The sequence below is a fragment of the Heptranchias perlo genome, chromosome 10 (assembly GCF_035084215.1).
Source record: "Heptranchias perlo isolate sHepPer1 chromosome 10, sHepPer1.hap1, whole genome shotgun sequence".
In the NCBI taxonomy this organism is placed as follows: Eukaryota; Metazoa; Chordata; class Chondrichthyes; order Hexanchiformes; family Hexanchidae; genus Heptranchias; species Heptranchias perlo.
This window is the reverse complement of record NC_090334.1, coordinates 77,947,281-77,972,023: the sequence shown is the minus strand read 5'-3', so window position 1 is coordinate 77,972,023 and position 24,743 is coordinate 77,947,281. Positions and strand designations below refer to the sequence as shown.

At 45.3% G+C, this 24,743-nt stretch overlaps 1 protein-coding gene across 6 annotated transcripts in view; it reads right to left on the bottom strand.

Annotated features, from left to right (window-relative positions):
• tdp1 (tyrosyl-DNA phosphodiesterase 1) overlaps nt 1–24,743 on the bottom strand; it is a 167,320-nt gene that overhangs the window by 104,443 nt on the left and 38,134 nt on the right. For all 6 annotated transcript variants that reach the window (XM_067992057.1, XM_067992055.1, XM_067992054.1 and 3 more), the window contains exons 6-7: nt 10,707–10,741; nt 7,669–7,761 (exon numbers count right to left, since the gene is read on the bottom strand). In XM_067992057.1, coding sequence (XP_067848158.1) covers nt 7,669–7,761; nt 10,707–10,741 — 128 coding nt within the window. The remainder of the gene's footprint in view (nt 1–7,668; nt 7,762–10,706; nt 10,742–24,743) is intronic.

The following is a 24,743-nucleotide window of genomic DNA, read 5'->3' as shown; positions in this document are numbered from 1 at the left end:
CGGCCGTGTAGTTGATAGTGAAGAGGATAGCAGTAGACTCCAAGACGATATCAATGGGTCGGTGGAGTGGGTGGAAAAGTGGCAAATGGAGTTCAACCCGGAGAAGTGTGAGGTAATGCACTTAGGGAGGGCAAACAGTAAAAGGGAATACGCAGTAAACGGGAATATATTGAGAAGGGTAGAGGAAGTGAAAGACCTTGGAGTGCATGTGCACAGGTCCCTGAAGGTGGCAGTACAGGTAGATAAGGTTGTGAAGAAGGCATACGGAATGCTCTCCGTTATTAGCCGAGGTATAGAATACAAAAGCAGGGATGTAATGATGGAACAGTATAAAACGCTGGTAAGGCCACAGCTGGAGTATTGTGCGCAGTTCTGGTCACCACATTACAGGAAGGACGTAATTGCTCTGGAGAGAGTGCAGAGAAGATTTACAAGAATGTTACCAGGGCTTGAAAATTGCAGCTACGAGGAGAGATTGGATAGGCTGGGGTTGCTTTCCTTGGAGCAGAGGAGGCTGAGGGGAGACTTGATTGAGGTGTACAAAATTATATGGGGCCCAGATAGAGTAGACAGGAAGTTCCTGTTTTCCCTAGCGGAGAGTTCAAGAACTAGAGGACACAGATTTAAGTTGATTGGCAGAAGGATTAGAGGGGACATGAGGAAAAACTTTTTTACCCAGAGGGTGGTGGGTGTATGGAATTCGCTGCCCGAATTGGTGGTAGAGGCAGGGACCCTCAACTCTTTTAAAGAGTCCCTGGACCTGCACCTAAAGTGCTGTAAGCTGCAGGGCTATGGACCGGGTGCTGGAAAGTGGGATTAGAATGGGCACCTGGTTGTTCTTCGAGCCGGCGCAGACACGATGGGCCGAATGGCCCCTTCTGTGCTGTATCTTTTCTATGGTTCTAACTGATTCTTAGAATTATAGAAAGGTTACAGCATGGAAGGAGGCCATTTGGCCCATCGAGTCAGTGCTGGCTCTATGCAAGAGCAATCCAGCTATTCCACTTCCCTGCCCTATGCCTATAGCCCTACAAATTTTTTCCCTTCAAGTATTTATCCAGTTCCCTTTTGAAAGCCACGATTGAATCTGCCTCCACCACCCCCTCGGGCAGTGCACTCCAGATCATAACCACTTGCTGTGTAAAAAAGCTTTCCTCATGTCATCTTTGGTTCTTTTGCCAATCACCTTAAATCTATGTCCACCGGTTCTTGACCCTTCTGCCAATGGGAACAGTTTCTCTCTATCTATTCTGTCTAGACCCTTCATGATTTTTGAACACCTCGATCAAATCTCCTCTCAACCGTCTCTGTTCCCAGGAGAACAACCCCAGCTTCTCCAGTCTATCCACGTAACCAAAGCCCCTCATCGCTAGTAAATCTCTTCTGCACCCTCTCTAAGGCCTTCGCATCCTTCCTAAAGTGCGGTGCCCAGAACTGGACACAATACTCCAGCTGAGGCCGAATCAGTGTTTTATAAAAGGTTCATCATGACTTCCTTGCTTTTGTATCGTTTTTAATCTCGTTTAGAAACGCAGGAGAGCTTGCTGTGCAGTGGTTGTCATGAAGAGATCCATTTTTCCATTTGGTAGTAATGAGCCTATTTTTGGCCCCATTTAAGCATTATTTCTCTAATGGTATTTCAACAAAAGGAGAGATACAGAGAACATTCAGCCTGTATTCAAGAAGTGACCATTTGAGCTTTTGTTTGCAAATTAGTTTGGAAGGGATTTCCAGTAACTGAAATGTGGTACAATGTTATTTCAGTCGCGACCTTTTATTGATTCTCTCCGTAATGGTGGGGAATTAGAGGGCGGCTGTTAGAGGGAGGGTAGCTTGTATTGTGAATTCAAAGTCATACCATGGCCTCATAGGGAACTGACTGGTTTTTGTTTTTATCGCAGTGAACGATAATCTGATTTGGGCAGAGTTAAAGGTTGTTGTCAAACCAGAACTTTGACATATTATTGGCGGTCTGATAAACATGAAGTGTTTCAAACAGGTCAGGCTGCTGATTCTGGAGGATACTGTCCTGGCAAATGTTCTCTGTTGGATTTTCACTATCTTGAATTCTCTGGCCAAAAGGAAACTTCTGTCTAACTCGTATTTAAACAGAGCCTTGTCGAGTCTCTCAGAAACGTACCCCAGTGTTCCACATACAATGAATCACGTCAACCTGAGAGGGCAGACGGGGCCTCGGTTTAACCTCTCATTCAGTTGCCGGTTAGAATCATGGAATCACACATTACAGGAGGCCATTCGGCCCATTGTGCCTGTGGCGGCTCTTTGAAAGAGCTCTCCAATTAGTCCAACTCCCCTGCTCTTTCCCCATAGCCCTGCAAATTTTTCCTTTTCAAGTATTTATCCAATTCTCTTTAGAAAGTCACTATTGAATCTGCTTCCACCACCCTTTCAGGCAGTGCGTTCCAGATCACCACAACTCGCTGCGTAAAAAAAATTCTCCTCATCTCCCCTGCTCGTTCTTTTGCCAATTATCTTAAATCTGTGTCCTCTGGTTACCGAACCTCCTGCCGGTGGAAACAGTTTCTCCTTATTCGCTCTATCAAAACCCCGGAAAATTTTGAACACCTCTATTAAATCTCCCCCTAACCCTCTCCGAAAAGCAGGGCTCGTCCGTTTGAGTGGGAGGGGCTGATGCACCTCTGTTGCAGTGTCACACAGCACCTGGAACCCTGCTGCAGAAACTTTACACCAGGTGCAATATCAGATCCACCTGGACTTATTACAAAGTAACAGTCCGAGAACATACGAAAAGTCAGGGTGAAATAACGTCATTCGGCCCATCAAAACACCGGCTCCTGACTCTCCTACCAGGCCTCTGAATACTGCGTCCATACTGGTCTTGCCCGACAGCTCATTCCAGATATTTGAAAAACATACAAGAATGAGCCTTTTTTGTGCCAATTGGTTAACGAGCTCCACATGTTCAAAAAGATTTACTGGATCCAACAGCTACAAAATATATCAGGCGTACGAGAAAAAGGGACAGGAAAAGGCAGTCTCGATGGACCAGCTGGTCTTTTCCTGCCTGTCATTTCCGTAAGTTTGTGCGCAGACTGGTCCGTCCAGCCTGGCTCCCATCCAGAAACGGCGCAGCCCATGTTCACCATCAACCAAGCCCACAGTCACACGATTTCCTCGGAGAGGCAAAGAAGCCCAGGGTACAAACGGAGAATCATAGTGCACAGGAGGCCATTTGGCCCATCGTGCCTGTGCCGGCTCTTTGAAAGTGCTATCCAATTAGTCCCATTCCTCTGCTCTTTCCCCATAGCCCTGCAAATTTTTTCCCTTCAAGTATTTATCAGATTCCCTTTTGAAAGTTACCATTGAATCTGCTTCCACCGCCCTTTCAGGCAGTGCATTTCAGATCATAACCACTCGCTGCGTAAAAAAATGTTTCCTCATGTCGCCTCTGGCTCTTTTGCCGATCACCTTAAATCTGTTGTCCTCTGATTACTGACCCTTCTGCCACTGGAAACAGTTTCTCATTTACTCTATCAAAACCGGTCATGTTTTTAAACACCAATCAAATCTCCCCATAACCTTCTCTGTTCTATGGAGAACAACCCCAGCTTCTCCAGTCTCCACATAACTGAAGTCCCTCATCCCTGGATCCATTCTAGTAAATCTCTTCTGTACTCTTATGTTTTCTTATTCTGCCACCTCGGTTCAAAGCGATGGGGGATGTGTCCAACCTGTATTGATAGGGCAGCGTTTGAAGTTAAAAAAAAGGTCCAAAACATCCGCAGATAAGGAATTTATAAAACACTGATGAACCTCCCAATACCCCTTTTCTCCCGCTACCTCCTGAGTTCCTTCACGGGCAACTATCCTGCCCCTGGTGTCAGCCGTGGCTCAGTGGGTAGCACTCTCGCCTCGGAGTCAGAAGGTCGTGGGTTCAAGTCCCACTCCAGAGACTTGAGCCCATAATCCAGGGTGACACTCCCAGTCCAGTACTGGGGGAGTGCTACATTGTCGGAGGTGCCGTCTTTCGGATGAGACATTAAACCGAGGCCCCATCTGCACTCTCGGGTGGACGTAAAAGACCCCATGGCACTATAGTGCCATGGGATCTTTTAAGTCCACCCGAGGGCCAATATTTATCCCTCAACCAACACCACTAAAACCAGATTATGTGGTGATTATCACATTGCTGTTTGTGGGACCTTGCTAGGCACAAATTGGCTGCTGCGTTTCCTGCATTACAACAGTGATTACACTTCAAAAGTACTTCATTGGTTGTAAAGCGCTTTGGGACGTCCTAAAGTCGTGAAAGGCGCTATATAAATGCAAGATCTTTCTTTTGTGTAATATTGAGCCGTAATAACCACATGGGTCCCAGGTCCTGTCCCTGGTCTTTTACAATGGGACTTTGCAATTGGCCTCAGGAGCGCCTGATCTAGGAAAGGAGGGGAAGAAATCGACAAGGGTCCCCTCCCCACCCCCCCCACCCCCTCCCTGCCCCCTCCTTGGCCCAACACTCTCATTGTCTAAGCGCACACGTGAAGAACAACTACCTGGATTTGTATATAGCGCTTTTAACATAGTAAACATCCCAAGAGGAATAACACAATAAAGAAAGAACTTGCATTGATATTCATGACCTCAGGACGGCCCAAAGCAATTCACAGCCAATGAACTGCTTTCCCACATGTAAGGAATCTTACAACACCAGGTTATAGTCCAACAGTTTTATTTGAAAATCACAAGCTTTCGGATTTTCAAATAAAACTGTTGGACTATAACCTGGTGTTGTAAGATTCCTTACATTTGTCCACCCCAGTCCATCACCGGCATCTCCACATCATGGCTACTTTCCCACAAACAGCAATGTGATAATGACCAGATAATCTTTTTTTTTTTAAAAAGTGATGTTGGTTGAGGTATAAATATTGGCCAGGACACTGGGGAGAACTCCACTGCTCTTCTTCGAATAGTGCCATGGAATCTTTTATGTCCACCTGAGAGGGCAGACGGGGCCTCGGTTTAACGGCACCTCCGACAGTGCGGCACTCCCTCAGTATTGCACTGGTGTCAGCCTAGACTTTGTGCTCAAGTCTCTAGAGTGGGACTTGGAGCCACGACCTTCTGACTTGAGAGGCCCGAGTGCCGCCCGCTGGGCCATGGCTGACGCCAATAAGCAGTGTCAGGGGGAGGTGACCAAAGACCACGGTCAAAGAGGGAAGTTCTGAGGAAGCCTTTGAAGGTTGGGGAAAAGACAGTAAGGAATTCCAGACAGCAGAGACAAGGCGGCTACCACCAACGGTCACACGAATGGAGGGGGGCGAAGGGGTGCACAAGAGGCCAGAGCTGGAAGACTGAAAAGAATGAGCCGGGACGTAGGGGTCGGACGACGTCGCGGTGATAAGGCGGGGGGCGAGGCTGCGGAGGGATTTGCGACGAGCACGGCCATTAAGCTGAGGTTTTGCGAGGGCGGTTTGCCTCTGTGCAGCTGGATCCTGAAGGTCGGTGCCTTCAAGAGGGGAGAAAATAAAATACAGGAAAGAGAAGAGAAACCAGTCATTTCGCACGGAGGGGGGAAATAAGAGACACAAAGATGCGTGTTGTCTCAGGCACACGAACAGATTCCCTGCGGAGTGAGCTATTCTGATTAGCAGACAGACACTCTGATCATCACAGACTTGTTTTCAGAGAAGATTATTGGAGTGGGAGTTGGGGGAGGAGGGAAGCTGTGTTAAGAGCTACTTTAATGCGAGACAAGACAGTGCATCATTATATTCCAGAGCTATCAAGTCCTGATGGAAATATTAACATTCAGTTTAGTGCAGGTTTATGTAATATGATATCTTCAGTCTTGCGATCCTTAGCTCATTATCCTCAGTTCCATTTCCCAAGAAAGTTAACTCCCACCTCTCATCCGCCATTTTTGCTTTCCCCCCCCACTCTCAAGATGCTGGAACACGGTTCCAGGTCGCGAGCCTGGAGCGGTGAGGGTCCACAGGCCGCTCGGCAACAGGGGCATCGCTGCTGAACCCACTCCTCCACGTGTGCCTTTCCTGGTGGAGGGAGCTGGAACAGCAGGCCCCCCCCCCCCCCCCCCCCTCCACCCCGCACCGGAGTGGCCGGTTCTTTCCCACCCCCTCCCCCCCACCTTGCTCTGGGACAGACGAGGCCGATTCTGGTGGGGGTCCCGCTGAGATTGGCTAATTCAGGGAAGGCTGGGGAGTGAACCTGGAAGCAGGGTGGTTGGGGGGGCGGGGGGACGGGGGGGGGAGGGGGGAGGCTTTGCTGATCTGAACAGCTCGGCTACTCGTCGGATAATCTCAGAGCCAACTGCGGGGCGGGGAGGGGAAATGGATTTGTTTTCATTGAACACTTAAATATCAGCAACCTGTCAGACAGAACTTTCTTAAACCAAGGTAGGGTATAATTTCCTCGTTTGGGTGAGGTAAATCAGGGAGACCCATTTTAGAGCCATGCTGACTTCTTCCACTAATATCAAGGAGGAGGGAAGATCTAGCCGGGTTTTCTGACAAAATAATAATGTATTCTTGTAAATCTATTTCAATTCAGTAATTCTACTGACTTCACAAAAGATAATTACAGATGAATTAAGGCTACATCCAGCTCATCCTTCCATACAAGCCGACCCCATCCTCTGCAATCACAGCACCTAACTGCCTCTTTGGGTTACCTTTAGAGACCCAAAGGTCAACAAGAGACAGGAGGTCGCTACTAGATGTGACATCCAACAGCTGGGGAACTCAAGACACACTTACTCACTTATGGTGGGTCCCACACGTTGGGGTCTCCAAATCGTGTCTAAGGAGGTTAAGAACCGGGGCTAATCTGGGCTGAGTTTGGGCATGTACTAGGAGCACTCAAATTTCCTGGGTCAGCTCATTTTGCATCATTATTCACCGCTCCAGGTATAGAACGGGGCAAGAGTAAAGAACACCTCTATAGTGGGAGCAAGAATCGCATGGGAGTGAAATTTAAGAAGAGGTGGGGACAATTAAAGGGGAACATCACACGGGGGAGGGGGGCGGGTGTGGAGTGGAAAGCAACAGAGGATTCTGAAATCATGCGGAACGGCTCACAGGCATCGCAAACCACCAGCCACTGATGATAGCAGTGGTGCTGCAGAGAACAAATATAAAACGTCCGACACAAAGGTTCCCGAGAACCTGACTTCCAGGAGAAAATAACAAAAAAAGACGGGCCAGAAATGGCCTCAGTACAACTAAAATATTGGCCTTTAAGTTGATACCTACGCTGCTCAGCCATAAGCAGTTCCCCCTCCACTCCCCCAACACCCAGCTGCAACGGGCATTAATTATCTTTTATCTGAGAGGGCAGACGGGGCCTCGGTTTAACATCTCATCCCGAAAGGACGGCACCTCCGACAGTGCAGCACTCCCTCAGTACTGCACCGGGAGCGTCAGCCTGGATTTTGTGCTCAAGTCTCTGGTGCGGGGCTTGAACCCGCAACCTCCTGAACTCAGAGGCGCGAGTGTTACCCACTGAGCCACGGCTGGCACTGCAATTGGGCGCCAGGATGTCCTGAATCGAGTTCCAACCCGCCGCCTTCATCAAATCAGGGGGGGCTGCATTTTCGTACACTTCTGAGCTCGTTCTTAATTTTGTGGCGCTAACTGCCCTTGAAGAAATCGGCAGTGCCAGCCTTACCCCTGTGTTTTCTGATGCCAGTCGTCATGGATCAAGTTGGACGTGTGGATCACGACTCGAAAACCTTCTTCATACAAAAGTAACATCATTTTCCTGCAGGAGAGAGAGGAACAGAGAAAAAAAATGTTGATGTGCAAAATAGTCGTGTTGAGATAAAACGACCGTGCTGGTTTCCGTTTGGGCTAACAGAGAGCGAGAATCTTAAAGAATTACATACACTCGGCCCAACAGGTCCATGATAGAGAGGCACTGGAGAAGGTGCAAAAAAGATTTACAAGGTTGATACCAGAACTGAGAGGTTATAACTATCAGGATAGATTGAACAGGCCGGGGCTCTTTTCTCTAGAAAAAAAAGAGAAGGCTGGGGGGTGACCTGAAAGAGGTCTTTAAGATTATGGAAGGGTTTGATGGAGTAGACGTTGAGATGTTTCCACTAGTGGGGGAGACCAAAGACCAAAACTGGGGGGCATAAATATAAGATCGTCACCAATAAATCCAATAAGGAATTCAGGTGAAACATTCTTTACCCAGAGAGTGATGAGAATGTGGAACTTGCTACCACAAGAAGTAATTGAGGCGAACAACAGATGCCTTTAAGAGGAAGCTAGATAAGCACATGAGGTAGAAAGGATTAGAAGGATATGATGATAGGGTTAGATGAAGGGGAGGGGAGGGGGGTGGTGGAAGAGGAGGCTGATGTGGAGCATAAACGCTGGTATAGTCCAGTTGGGCTGAATGGCCTGTTTCTGTACTGTAAGTTCTATGTGATTCTATGTTAATGATGAGGCACTAACACAAGCAATACATTTGACAGTATGCTCACTCTGTCAGAGAGCTCACTTTAACAGGTCCTGTCATTGCTTTTTGGGATTTCTCCCACAGTTAACTAGCGAAACTGATCTCTGAATTCTGAATATGCCCTCGTGAAATTAGAAAAGGACCACACAGAGTCTTAAATGAGTCCAGAGATTACACTGTGCGATATTCACCTGCCAATGCTCAATTACTCAGTCTGTTATTTTAATAGAGCATCAACAGATTAATAGCTATGTTAAGACAGCAAAATAATTGCATACAACCCGCATCTAACAAAGCATCTCTAACCCTTTACCGTGGGATCATTAACCAAACACCCACTCCCTTCACCACCGGCACACCGTGGCTGCAGTGTGTACTGTCCACAGGATGCACTGCAGCAACTCGCCAAGGCTTCTTCGACAGCACCTCCCAAACCCGCGACCTCTACCACCTAGAAGGACAAGAGCAGCAGGCACATGGGAACAACACCACCTGCAATTTCCCCTCCAAGTCACACACCATCCTGACTTGGAAATATATCGCCGTTCCTTCATCGTCGCTGGGTCAAAATCCTGGAACTCCCTACCTAACAGCACTGTGGGAGAATCTTCACCACACGGACTGCAACGGTTCAAGAAGGCGGCTCACCACCGCCTTCTCAAGGGCAATTAGGGATGGACAATAAATGCCAGTCTTGCCAGCAACGCCCACATCCTGAGAAAGATTTTTTAAAAACTGAAAGCAAATTGTGGCAAGTGGTGTGAGATCACCACTAGGGGGCAGCATCACACGGCTGCATCAGGACTGAATCTCACTAACTTTTATTTTCAAATTTATTAATGTTAGCGAGCAGACAACTGTGCCAATGTTAAAAGCGTAATCAACGTTTGGATGCTGGTGAGCAAAAGTCTGCAAGCGTGGAGCTTCCTTTTCCATGACCAGAGAGCAGGGCAGAGCCAGCAGTATAACTGCAGTACCAGCTCAACATTGCTCTATTGGCACTCCCAGCGCATGTACTGAGGGAGTGCTGCACTTTTCGAGGTGCCGTCTTTCAGATCTTAAACTGAGGCCCCGTCTGCCCTCTCAGGTGGACGTAAAAGATCCCATGGCCACTATTTCTCAGAGGAGCAGGGGAGTTTTCCCCCGGTGTCCTGGCCAATATTTATCCCTCAACCAACAGCACCTGAAACAAACGATCTAGTCATTTATCACATTGCTGTTTGTGGGATCTTGCTGTGCGCAAATTGGCTGCCACCTTTCCTACATTACAACAGTGACTACACTTCAAAAAGTACTTCACTGGCTGTAAACAACAAAAACAACTTGCATTTATATCGCGCCTTTGACATAGTAGTAAACGCTTTGGGATGTCCTGAGGTCGTGAAAGACACCATATAAATGCAAGTTCGTTCTCTCTTTCCTTTTAAAGCTTGTTTGTACCAGTACCTGAAACATAACAGTGCCACTACACTCAGTATCTTCACAAGCAAATGAATTCGGATCTTACTGGCACTGGGAGTCACATTCTCTGGTCTGCCGACTCCCAGCATGTTCTGCGTTAAGACAGACTGTACCAATGCCGCAGACAACCCCCACCCCCGCCTAACCCCGACCGTGATGTAGATTCTCCCAACCTGTCTTCACAGGCCGTCTGTAGAATCTGCTTGGAGTGACTCCAGTTTGCCTCCTCCTCAAATCCAAAATAAATATACTCATTGAAACTAGGGACAAAAAATGTACACCAACTTTTGCTTGGTAGCGTTCCAATGTTTCACGGTGCAGAGAAAGAAAAAATTAGGGTAGATGTTTAATGGGGATCATGGATCACATGATTACAAGATGAATATGGATGAAGATGGTCCATTCTAGCTCACGAATCCAAGAAAAGCCTCACCTCCCATCACAGAATCGAACTGTCTCTTAAATCACTCCATGGACTTTGCCTTCCTACTCTACTCAGGATTGCACTGCAAGTTTTGACCATTTGTTCTGCAGCCAGAAATGCAGGAGAGCTGTCCGATCTGATTTTCCCACCCTTCTTGGAGGGGGGTTATTTGGGGGGGTGGGGGGGTGGTATTTAGAGTGGAGGGTATTTGTTCAATGCTTCCCAGACAGTGTATGGTCAGAGACTCACCACGTGGGGGACACCTGTGCCCTATGATATACTGAAGCACATTACTCTGATAACTAATGATACAATGCCACATTGTATTGTATATAAACAAAAGCCATCTACTCACGTATGATGTGTTCCATAGGCAATCTCCAACTTTGCCTGAAAATACAAAAAAAAGGGCTCATTTTTACATTGATCAAATTATTGAGTGACAATGTGCAACACAGAAATCTGAGTGTCGTTATATGAAAGTTCAGCAGAGTTCCCATAACAGAAACGTTGCATTTTCCTAAATTACAACAGTGACTACTATTCAAAAGTACTTCATTGGCTGTAAAGCACTTTGGGACGTCCTGAGGTTGTGAAAGGCGCTACATAAATGCAAGTTCTTTCTTCCTTTCTTATTCTACCGAGGTTTTACAGTCCCTGTCTCGGGAACATTTGCCATCAGACTCTCTAATGTTATTCCCACAACCAACATCACTAAAACAGGTTCAACTTATCTATTCCCTTAACAATCTTCCATACTGAAGAAGATCTCCCCACAGCCTTCCCTTCTCCAGGATAAACAACCCCGGCCTCTTCCACTTCTCCTCAAAGCTCGGGTACCCGTAAACTGCCAGCATGGGTGCCCTTTTCTGCACTTCCCCCAGTGCAAGCTTATCCTTGATGTAGTACAGTGACCAGAACTGTACACAGTGCTCCAGGTGTGGCTGGGCTAGTGCCTTGGTACAGACTCATCATCACCTCTCGGGATTGGTCCTCCATCTATACATCCTGGTTAGGTTTCTTTATTGATGTCACACAACTACTTGCATTTATATATCGCCTTTAACGCAGTAAAACATCCCAAGGCGCTTCACAGGAGCGAAATCAGACAAAATTTGACAGAGTCACAGAAAGAGATGTTAGGACAGGTGACGAAAAGCTTGGTCAGAGGTAGGTTTTAATGAATGTCTTAAAGGAGGAGAGTGTGGTAGAGAGGTGGAGAGGTTTAGGGAGGGAATTCCAGAGTTTAGGGTCTAGGCAGCTGAAGGCACGGCCGCTAATGGTGGGGCGAAGGAAGTGGGGGATGCGCAAGAGGTCAGAATTCGAGGAGCCCAGAGATCTGGGAGGGTTGTGGGGCTGGAGGAGGTTACAGAGATAGAGAGGGGCGAGGCCATGGAGGGACTTGAAAACAAGGTTGAGAGTTTTAAAAATCGAGGTGCTTCCAGACCGGGAGCCAATGTAGGTCAGCGGGCACAGGGGTGATGGGTGAGCGGGACTTGGTGCGAGTTAGGATACAGGCAGCAGAGTTTAGGATGAACTCAAGCTTACGGAGGGTGGAAGGTGGGAGGCCGGCCAGGAGACTATTGGAATATTCCACAAACACTAATTTGTTTGTTTCAGTCAATAATCCACCAAATGCAAAAATATTCTGCAAATAATAAGTTTGAGGATGAATCAATGTCACTATAAATCTAACATCCAATCAATGACACTCATAAGCAGGTAACAGTGCCCTCTATTGGAGATATACATGATGTGGAGATATATAGACATTCAGAAAGGAAGATCGCACTTGACAAAGCTGGTCAGAGTTCTTTGAGGAGGTGACAGAAATGGGAGAGAATACAGTGGATGTGGTGATTTGATGTCAGGGCCCACGTACACTATATGCTAAACTATAGGGTGCGGAGAGCTCACTGGCCTCACTGTGCACATTATATATTAAACTATAGGGTGCGGAGAGCTCACTGGCCTCACTGTGTACATTATATATTAAACTATAGGGTGCGGAGAGCTCCTACCCTCACTGCGTACATTATATACTAAACAAAAGGGTGCGGAGAGCTCACTGTGTACATTATATATTAAAATATTGGGTGCGGAGAGCTCACTGACCTCACTGTGTACATTATATACTAAACTATAGGAGCTGAGAGCTCACTGACCTCACTGTGTACATTATTTACTAACTATAGGTTGCGGAGAGCTCAATGACTTCACTGTGCACATTATATACTAACTATAGGGTTGTGAAGAGCTCCTGCCCTCACTGCGTACATTATATACTAAACTATAGGGTGCGGAGAGCTCATTGCCCTCACTGTGTACATTATATATTAAACTATAGGGTGCGGAGAGCTCACTGCCCTCACTGTGTACATTATATATTAAACTATAGGGTGCGGAGAGCTCATTGCCCTCACTGTGTACATTATATACTAAACTATAGGGGTCGGAGAGCTCACTGTGTACATTATATACTAAACTATAGGGTGCGGAGAGCTCACTGTGTACATTATACACTAAACTATAGGGTGCGGTGAGCTCACTGCCCACACTGCGTACATTATATACTAAACTATAGGGTGCGGAGAGCTCACTGTGTACATTATATACTAACTATAGGGTGCGGAGAGCTCACTGTGTACATTATACACTAAACTATAGGGTGCGGAGAGCTCACTGCCCTCACTGCGTACATTATATACTAAACTATAGGGTGCGGAGAGCTCACTGTGTACATTATATACTAAACTATAGGGGTCGGAGAGCTCACTGTGTACATTATATACTAAACTATAGGGGTCGGAGAGCTCACTGTGTACATTATATACTAAACTATAGGGGTCGGAGAGCTCACTGTGTACATTATATACTAAACTATAGGGTGCGGAGAGCTCACTGCCCTCACTGCGTACATTATATACTAAACTATAGGAGCTGAGAGCTCACTGACCTCACTGTGTACATTATTTACTAACTATAGGTTGCGGAGAGCTCAATGACTTCACTGTGCACATTATATACTAACTATAGGGTTGTGAAGAGCTCCTGCCCTCACTGCGTACATTATATACTAAACTATAGGGTGCGGAGAGCTCATTGCCCTCACTGTGTACATTATATATTAAACTATAGGGTGCGGAGAGCTCACTGCCCTCACTGTGTACATTATATATTAAACTATAGGGTGCGGAGAGCTCACTGCCCTCACTGTGTACATTATATACTAAACTGTAGGGTGCGGAGAGCTCACTGCCCTCACTGCGTACATTATATACTAAACTATAGGGTGCGGAGAGCTCACTGCCCTCACTGTGTACATTATATACTAAACTATAGGGTGCGGAGAGCTCACTGCCCTCACTGTGTACATTATATATTAAACTATAGGGTGCAGAAAGCTCACTGCCCTCACTGCGTACATTATATACTAAACTATAGGGTGCAGAAAGCTCACTGCCCTCACTGCGTACATTATATACTAAACTATAGGGTGCGGAGAGCTCACTGCCCTCACTGCGTACATTATATACTAAACTATAGGGTGCGGAAAGCTCACTGACTTCACTGTGTACATTATATACTAACTATAGGGTTGTGAAGAGCTCCTGCCCTCACTGCGTACATTATATACTAAACTATAGGGTGCGGAGAGCTCACTGGCCTCACTGTGTACATTATATACTAAACTATAGGGTGCGGAGAGCTCACTGCCCTCACTGTGTACATTATATACTAAACTATAGGGTGCGGAGAGCTCACTGCCCTCACTGTGTACATTATATACTAAACTATAGGGTGCGGAGAGCTCACTGCCCTCACTGCGTACATTATATACTAAACTATAGGGTGCGGAGAGCTCACTGCCCTCACTGCGTACATTATATACTAAACTATAGGGTGCAGAAAGCTCACTGCCCTCACTGCGTACATTATATACTAAACTATAGGGTGCGGAGAGTTCACTGCCCTCACTGTGTACATTATATAGTAAACTATAGGGTGCGGAGAGCTCACTGGCCTCACAGTGCACATTATATACTAAACTATAGGGCCATGATGTGGAGATGCCGGTGATGGACTGGGGTGGACAAGTGTAAGGAGTCGCACAACACCTGGTTATAGTCCAACAGCTTTATTTTAAATCACAAGCTTTCAGAGCTTTGCTCCTTCGTCAGGTAACAAAGGAGGAAAGCTCCGAAAGCTTGTGATTTAAAATAAAGCTGTTGGACTATAACCTGGTGTTGTGCAACTCCTTACATTAAACTATAGGGTGCGGACAGCTCACTGACTTCACTGTGTACATTATATACTAAACTATAGGGGTCGGAGAGCTCACTGTGTACATTATATACTAAACTATAGGGTGCGGAGAGCTCACTGTGTACATTATACACTAAACTATAGGGTGCGGAGAGCTCACTGCCCTCACTGCGTACATTATATACGAAACTATAGGGTGCGGTGAGCTCACTGCCCACACTGCGTACATTATATACTAAACTATAGGGTGCGGAGAGCTCACTGTGTACATTATATACTAACTATAGGGTGCGGAGAGCTCACTGTGTACATTATATACTAAACTATAGGGGTCGGAGAGCTCACTGCGTACATTATATACTAAACTATAGGGTGCGGAGAGCTCACTGTGTACATTATATACTAAACTATAGGGTGCGGAGAGCTCTCTGTGTACATTATATACTAAACTATAGGGTGCGGAGAGCTCACTGTGTACATTATATACTAAACTATAGGGGTCGGAGAGCTCACTGCCCTCACTGCGTACATTATATACTAAACTATAGGGTGCGGAGAGCTCACTGTGCACATTATATATTAAACTATAGGGTGAGGAGAGCTCACTGCCCTCACTGTGTACATTATATATTAAACTATAGAGGGTGGAGAGCTCACTGTGTACATTATATACTAAACTATAGGGTGCGGAGAGCTCACTGCCCTCACTGCGTACATTATATACTAAACTATAGGGTGCGGAAAGCTCACTGACTTCACTGTGTACATTATATACTAACTATAGGGTTGTGAAGAGCTCCTGCCCTCACTGCGTACATTATATACTAAACTATAGGGTGCGGAGAGCTCACTGCCCTCACTGTGTACATTATATACTAAACTATAGGGTGCGGAGAGCTCACTGCCCTCACTGTGTACATTATATACTAAACTATAGGGTGCGGAGAGCTCACTGCCCTCACTGTGTACATTATATACTAAACTATAGGGTGCGGAGAGCTCACTGCCCTCACTGCGTACATTATATACTAAACTATCGGGTGCGGAGAGCTCACTGCCCTCACTGCGTACATTATATACTAAACTATAGGGTGCAGAAAGCTCACTGCCCTCACTGCGTACATTATATACCAAACTATAGGGTGCGGAGAGTTCACTGCCCTCACTGTGTACATTATATAGTAAACTATAGGGTGCGGAGAGCTCACTGGCCTCACAGTGCACATTATATACTAAACTATAGGGCCATGATGTGGAGATGCCGGTGATGGACTGGGGTGGACAAGTGTAAGGAGTCGCACAACACCTGGTTATAGTCCAACAGCTTTATTTTAAATCACAAGCTTTCAGAGCTTTGCTCCTTCGTCAGGTAACAAAGGAGGAAAGCTCCGAAAGCTTGTGATTTAAAATAAAGCTGTTGGACTATAACCTGGTGTTGTGCAACTCCTTACATTAAACTATACGGTGCGGACAGCTCACTGACTTCACTGTGTACATTATATACTAAACTATAGGGGTCGGAGAGCTCACTGTGTACATTATATACTAAACTATAGGGTGCGGAGAGCTCACTGTGTACATTATACACTAAACTATAGGGTGCGGAGAGCTCACTGCCCTCACTGCGTACATTATATACGAAACTATAGGGTGCGGTGAGCTCACTGCCCACACTGCGTACATTATATACTAAACTATAGGGTGCGGAGAGCTCACTGTGTACATTATATACTAACTATAGGGTGCGGAGAGCTCACTGTGTACATTATACACTAAACTATAGGGTGCGGAGAGCTCACTGCCCTCACTGCGTACATTATATACTAAACTATAGGGTGCGGAGAGCTCACTGTGTACATTATATACTAAACTATAGGGGTCGGAGAGCTCACTGTGTACATTATATACTAAACTATAGGGGTCGGAGAGCTCACTGTGTACATTATATACTAAACTATAGGGGTCGGAGAGCTCACTGTGTACATTATATACTAAACTATAGGGGTCGGAGAGCTCACTGTGTACATTGTATACTAAACTATAGGGTGCGGCGAGCTCACTGCCCTCACTGCGTACATTATATACTAAACTATAGGGTGCGGAGAGCTCACTGTGTACATTATATACTAAACTACAGGGTGCGGAGAGCTCTCTGTGTACATTATATACTAAACTATAGGGTGCGGAGAGCTCACTGTGTACATTATATACTAAACTATAGGGGTCGGAGAGCTCACTGCCCTCACTGCGTACATTATATACGAAACTATAGGGTGCGGAGAGCTCACTGTGTACATTATATATTAAACTATAGGGTGAGGAGAGCTCACTGCCCTCACTGTGTACATTATATATTAAACTATAGAGGGTGGAGAGCTCACTGTGTACATTATATACTAAACTATAGGGTGCGGAGAGCTCACTGTGTACATTATATACTACACTATAGGGTGCGGAGAGTTCACTGCCCTCACTGTGTACATTATATACTAAACTATAGGGTGCGGAGAGCTCACTGCCCTCACTGCGTACATTATATACTAAACTATAGGGTGCAGAGAGTTCACTGCCCTCACTGTGTACATTATATACTAAACTATAGGGTGCGGAGAGCTCACTGCCCTCACTGTGTACATTATATACTACACTATAGGGTGCGGAGAGTTCACTGCCCTCACTGTGTACATTATATACTAAGCTATAGGGTGCGGAGAGCTCACTGGCCTCACTGTGTACATTATATCCTAAACTATAGGGCCATGATGTGGAGATGCCGGTGATGGACTGGGGTGGACAAGTGTAAGGAGTCGCACAACACCAGGTTATAGTCCAACAGCTTTATTTTAAATCACAAGCTTTCGGAGCTTTGCTCCTTCGTCAGGTGACAAAGGAGGAAAGCTCCGAAAGCTTGTGATTTAAAATAAAGCTGTTGGACGATAACCTGGTGTTGTGCGACTCCTTACATAAAACTATAGGGAGCAGAGAGTTCACTGTGTACATTATATACTACACTATAGGGTGCGGAGAGCTCACTGACCTCACTGTGTACATTATATACTAAATTATAGGGTGCGGAGAGCTCACTGGCCTCACTGTGTACATTATATACTAAACTATAGGGTGCGGAGAGCTCACTGCCCAACACTGTGTACATTATATACTAAACTATAGGGTGCGGAGAGCTCACTGCGTACATTATATACTAAACTATAGGGTGCGGAGAGCTCACTGTGTACATTATATATTAAACTATAGGGTGCGGACAGCTCACTGCCCTCACTGTGTACATTATATATTGAACTATAGGGTGCGGAGAGTTCACTGGCCTCACTGTGTACATTATATACTAAACTTTAGGGGTCGGAGAGCTCACTGTGTATATTATATACGAAACTATAGGGGGCGGAGAGCTCACTGTGTACATTATATACTAAACTATAGGGGTCGGAGAGCTCACTGTGTACATTATACACTAAACTATAGGGTGCGGAGAGCTCACTGCCCTCACTGCGTACATTATATACTAAACTATAGGGTGCGGAGAGTTCACTGGCCTCACTGTGTACATTATATACTAAACTATAGGGTGCGGAGAGCTCACTGCCCTCACTGTGTACATTATATACTAAACTATAGGGTGCAGAAAGCTCACTGCGTACATTATATACTACACTATAGGGTGCGGAGAGCTCACTGCCCTCACTGCGTACAATATATAAACTATTAGGTGCGGAGAGCTCACTGCCCTCACTGCGTACATTATATACTAAACTATAGGGTGCGGAGAGCTCACTGCGTACATTATATACTAAACTATAGGGTGCGGAGAGCTCACTGTGTACATTATATATTAAACTATAGGGTGAGGAGAGCTCACTGCCATCACTGCGTACATTATATACTAAACTATAGGAGCTGAGAGCTCACTGCCCTCACTGTGTACATTATATACTAAACTATAGGGGTCGGAGAGCTCACTGTGTACATTATATACTAAACTATCGGGTGCGGAGAGCTCACTGCCCTCACTGCGTACATTATATACTAAACTACAGGGTGCAGAAAGCTCACTGCCCTCACTGCGTACATTATATACTGAACTATAGGGTGCAGAAAGATCACTGCCCTCACTGTGTACATTATATACTAAACTATAGGGGGCGGAGAGCTCACTGTGTACATTATATACTAAACTATAGGGTGCGGAGAGCTCACTGGCCTCACTGTGTACATTATATACTAAACTATAGGGTGCGGAGAGCTCACTGGCCTCACTGTGTACATTATATAATAAACTATAGGGTGCGGAGAGCTCACTGGCCTCACTGTGTACATTATATACTAAACTATAGGGCCATGATGTGGAGATGCCGGTGATGGACTGGGGTGGACAAATGTAAGGAGTTGCACAACACCAGGTTATAGTCCAACAGCTTTATTTTAAATCACAAGCTTTCGGAGCTTTCCTCCTTCGTCAGGTGACAAAGGAGGAAAGCTCCGAAAGCTTGTGATTTAAAATAAAGCTGTTGGACTATAACCTGGTGTTGTGCGACTCCTTACATAAAACTATAGGGAGCAGAGAGTTCACTGTGTACATTATATACTAAACTATAGGGTGCGGAGAGCTCACTGACCTCACTGTGTACATTATATACTAAACTATAGGGTGCGGAGAGCTCACTGTGTACATTATTTACTAAACTATAGGGTGCGGAGAGCTCACTGACTTCACTGTGTACATTATATACTAAACTATAGGGGTCGGAGAGCTCACTGTGTACATTATATACTAACTATAGGTTTGTGAAGAGCTCCTGCCCTCACTGCGTACATTATATACTAAACTATAGGGTGCGGAGAGCTCACTGCCCTCACTGTGCACATTATATACTAAACTATAGGGGTCGGAGAGCTCACTGTGTACATTATATACTAAACTATAGGGTGCGGAGAGCTCACTGCCCTCACTGCGTACATTATATAATAAACTATAGGGTGCGGAGAGCTCACTGACCTCACTGTGTACATTATATACTAAACTATAGGAGCTGAGAGCTCACTGGCCTCACTGTGTACATTATTTACTAACTATAGGGTGCGGAGAGCTCACTGTGTTCATTATATATTAAACTATAGGAGCTGAGAGCTCACTGACCTCACTGTGTACATTATTTACTAACTATAGGGTGCGGAGAGCTCACTGCCCTCACTGTGTACATTATATACTAAACTATAGGGTGCGGAGAGCTCACTGTGTACATTATATACTAAACTATAGGGTGCGGAGAGCTCACTGTGTACATTATATATTAAACTATAGGGTGAGGAGAGCTCACTGCCCTCACTGTGTACATTATATATTAAACTGTAGGGTGCGGAGAGCTCACTGACCTCACTGTGTACATTATATACTAAACTATAGGAGCTGAGAGCTCACTGACCTCACTGTGTACATTATATACTAAACTATAGGGTGCGGAGAGCTCACTGTGTACATTATATATTAAACTATAGGGTGCGGAGAGCTCACTGCCCTCACTGTGTACATTATATACTAAACTATAGGGTGCGGAGAGCTCACTGTGTACATTATATATTAAACTATAGGGTGCGGAGAGCTCACTGACCTCACTGTGTACATTATATACGAAACTATAGGGGTCGGAGAGCTCACTGTGTACATTATATACTAAACTATAGGGGTCGGAGAGCTCACTGTGTACATTATATACTAAACTATAGGGGTCGGAGAGCTCACTGTGTACATTATATACTAAACTATAGGGTGCGGAGAGTTCACTGCCCTCACTGCGTACATTATATACTAAACTATAGGGTGCGGAGAGCTCACTGTGTACATTATATATTAAACTATAGGGGGCGGAGAGTTCACTGGCCTCACTGTGTACATTATATACTAAACTATAGGGTGCGGAGAGCTCACTGACCTCACTGTGTACATTATATACTAAACTATAGGGGTCGGAGAGCTCACTGTGTACATTATATACGGAACTATAGGGTGCGGAGAGCTCACTGCCCTCACTGCGTACATTATATACTAAACTATAGGGTGCGGAGAGCTCACTGCCCTCACTGTGTACATTATATATTAAACTATAGGAGCGGAGAGCTCACTGACCTCACTGTGTACATTATTTACGAACTATAGGGTGCGGAGAGCTCACTGACCTCACTGTGTACATTATATACTAAACTATAGGGTGCGGAGAGCTCACAGTGTACATTATATACTAAACTATAGGGGTCGCAGAGCTCACTGACCTCACTGTGTACATTATATACTAAACTATAGGGTGCGGAGAGCTCACTGCCCTCACTGTGTACATTATATACTAAACTATAGGGTGCAGAAAGCTCACTGCGTACATTATATCCTAAACTATAGGGTGCGGAGAGCTCACTGCCCTCACTGCGTACAATATATAAACTATAGGGTGCGGAGAGCTCACTGCCCTCACTGCGTACATTATATACTAAACTATAGGAGCTGAGAGCTCACTGCCCTCACTGTGTACATTATATACTAAAATATAGGGTGCGTAGAGCTCACTGCCCTCACTGTGTACATTATATACTAAAATATAGGGTGCGGAGAGCTCACTGCCCTCACTGTGGACATGATATAATAAACTATAGGGTGCAGAAAGCTCACTGCTCTCACTGCGTACATTATATACTAAACTATAGGGTGCAGAAAGCTCACTGCGTACATTATATACTAAACTATCGGGTGCAGAGAGCTCACTGCCCTCACTGCGTACAATATATACTAAACTATAGGGTGAGGAGAGCTCACTGCCCTCACTGCGTACATTATATACTAAACTATAGGGTGCGGAGAGCTCACTGCCCTCACTGCGTACATTATATACTAAACTATAGGGTGCGGAGAGTTCACTGCCCTCACTGTGTACATTATATACGAAACTATAGGAGCTGAGAGCTCACTGCCCTCACTGTGTACATTATATACTAAACTATAGGGTGCGGAGAGCTCACTGCGGTCATTATATACTAAACTATAGGGTGCGGAGAGTTCACTGCCCTCACTGTGTACATTATATACTAAAATATAGGGTGCGGAGAGCTCACTGCCCTCACTGTGTACATTATATACTAAACTATAGGGTGCGGAGAGCTCACTGCGTACATTATATACTAAACTATAGGGTGCGGAGAGCTCACTGCCCTCACTGCGTACAATATATACTAAACTATAGAGTGCGGAGAGCTCACTGCCCTCACTGCGTACATTATATAATAAACTATAGGGTGCGGAGAGCTCACTGCCCTCACTGCGGACATTATATACTAAACTATAGGGTGCGGAGAGCTCACTGCCCTCACTGTGTACATTATATACTACACTATAGGGTGCGGAGAGTTCACTGCCCTCACTGTGTACATTATATACTAAACTATAGGGTGCGGAGAGCTCACTGGCCTCACTGTGTACATTATATCCTAAACTATAGGGCCATGATGTGGAGATGCCGGTGATGGACTGGGGTGGACAAGTGTAAGGAGTCGCACAACACCAGGTTATAGTCCAACAGCTTTATTTTAAATCACAAGCTTTCGGAGCTTTGCTCCTTCGTCAGGTGACAAAGGAGGAAAGCTCCGAAAGCTTGTGATTTAAAATAAAGCTGTTGGACGATAACCTGGTGTTGTGCGACTCCTTACATAAAACTATAGGGAGCAGAGAGTTCACTGTGTACATTATATACTACACTATAGGGTGCGGAGAGCTCACTGACCTCACTGTGTACATTATATACTAAATTATAGGGTGCGGAGAGCTCACTGGCCTCACTGTGTACATTATATACTGAACTATAGGAGCTGAGAGCTCACTGACCTCACTGTGTACATTATTTACTAACTATAGGGTGCGGAGAGCTCACTGCGTACATTATATACTAAACTATAGGGTGCGGAGAGCTCACTGTGTACATTATATATTAAACTATAGGGGTCGGAGAGCTCACTGGCCTCACTGTGTACATTATATATTGAACTATAGGGTGCGGAGAGCTCACTGTGTGCATTATATACTAAACTATAGGGTGCGGAGAGCTCACTGCCCTCACTGCGTACATTATATACGAAACTATAGGGTGCGGAGAGCTCACTGTGTACATTATATATCAAACTATAGGGTGCGGAGAGCTCCCTAGCCTCACTGTGTACATTATATACTAAACTATAGGGTGCGGAGAGCTCAATGACCTCACTGTGTACATTATATACTAAACTATAGGGGTCGGAGAGCTCACTGTGCACATTATATACTAAACTATAGGGGTCGGAGAGCTCACTGTGTACATTTATACGAAACTATAGGATGCAGAAAGCTCACTGCGTACATTATATACTAAACTATAGGGTGCGGAGAGCTCACTGCCCTCACTGCTTACAATATATAATAAACTATAGGGTGCAGAAAGCTCACTGCCCTCACTGCGTACATTATATACTAAACTACAGGGTGCAGAAAGCTCACTGCGTACATTATATACTAAACTATAGGGTGCGGAGAGCTCACTGCCCTCACTGCGTACATTATATAATAAACTATAGGGTGCAGAGAGATCACTGCCCTCACTGCGTACATTATATACTAAACTATAGGGTGCGGAGAGTTCAGTGCCCTCACTGCGTACATTATATACTAAACTATAGGGTGCGGAGAGCTCACTGCCCTCACTGTGTACATTATATACTACACTATAGGGTGAGGAGAGTTCACTGGCCTCACTGTGTACATTATATACTAAACTATAGGGTGCGGAGAGCTCACTGACCTCACTGTGTACATTATGTAATAAACTATAGGGTGCGGAGAGCTCACTGTGTACATTATATAATAAACTGTAGGGTGCAGAAAGCTCACTGCCCTCACTGCGTACATTATATACTAAACTATAGGGTGCAGAAAGCTCACTGCCCTCACTGCGTACATTATATACTAAACTATAGGGTGCGGAGAGTTCACTGCCCTCACTGTGTACATTATATACTACACTATAGGGTGCGGAGAGTTCACTGCCCTCACTGTGTACATTATATACTAAACTATAGGGTGCGGGGAGCTCACTGACCTCACTGTGTACATTATATACTAAACTATAGGGCCATGATGTGGAGATGCCGGTGATGGACTGGGGTGGACAAGTGTAAGGAGTCGCACAACACCAGGTTATAGTCCAACAGCTTTATTTTAAATCACAAGCTTTCGGAGCTTTGCTCCTTCGTCAGGTAACAAAGGAGGAAAGCTCCGAAAGCTTGTGATTTAAAATAAAGCTGTTGGAGTATAACCTGGTGTTGTGCGACTCCTTACATAAAACTATAGGGAGCAGAGAGTTCACTGTGTACATTATATACTACACTATAGGGTGCGGAGAGCTCACTGACCTCACTGTATACATTATTTACTAACTATACGGTGCGGAGAGCTCACTGCCCTCACTGTGTACATTATATACTAAACTATAGGGTGCGGAGAGTTCACTGTGTACATTATATACTAAACTATAGGGGTGGGAGAGCTCACTGTGTACATTATATACTAAACTATAGGGTGCAGAAAGCTCACTGCGTACATTATATACTAAACTATAGGGTGCGGAGAGCTCACTGCCCTCACTGCTTACAATATATACTAAACTATAGGGTGCGGAGAGCTCACTGCCCTCACTGTGTACATTATATACTAAACTATAGGGGTCGGAGAGCTCACTGTGTACATTATATACTAAACTATAGGGGTCGGAGAGCTCACTGTGTACATTATATACTGAACTATAGGGGTCGGAGAGCTCACTGTGTACATTATATACTGAACTATAGGGTGCGGAGAGCTCACTGACCTGTGTACATTATATACTACACTATAGGGTGCGGAGAGCTCACTGACCTCACTGTGTACATTATATACTAAACTATAGGGTGCGGAGAGCTCACTGCCCTCACTGCGTACATTATATACTAAACTATAGGGTGCGGAGAGCTCACTGTGTACATTATATACTAAACTATAGGGGTCGGAGAGCTCACTGTGTACATTATATACTAAACTATAGGGTGCGGAGAGCTCACTGTG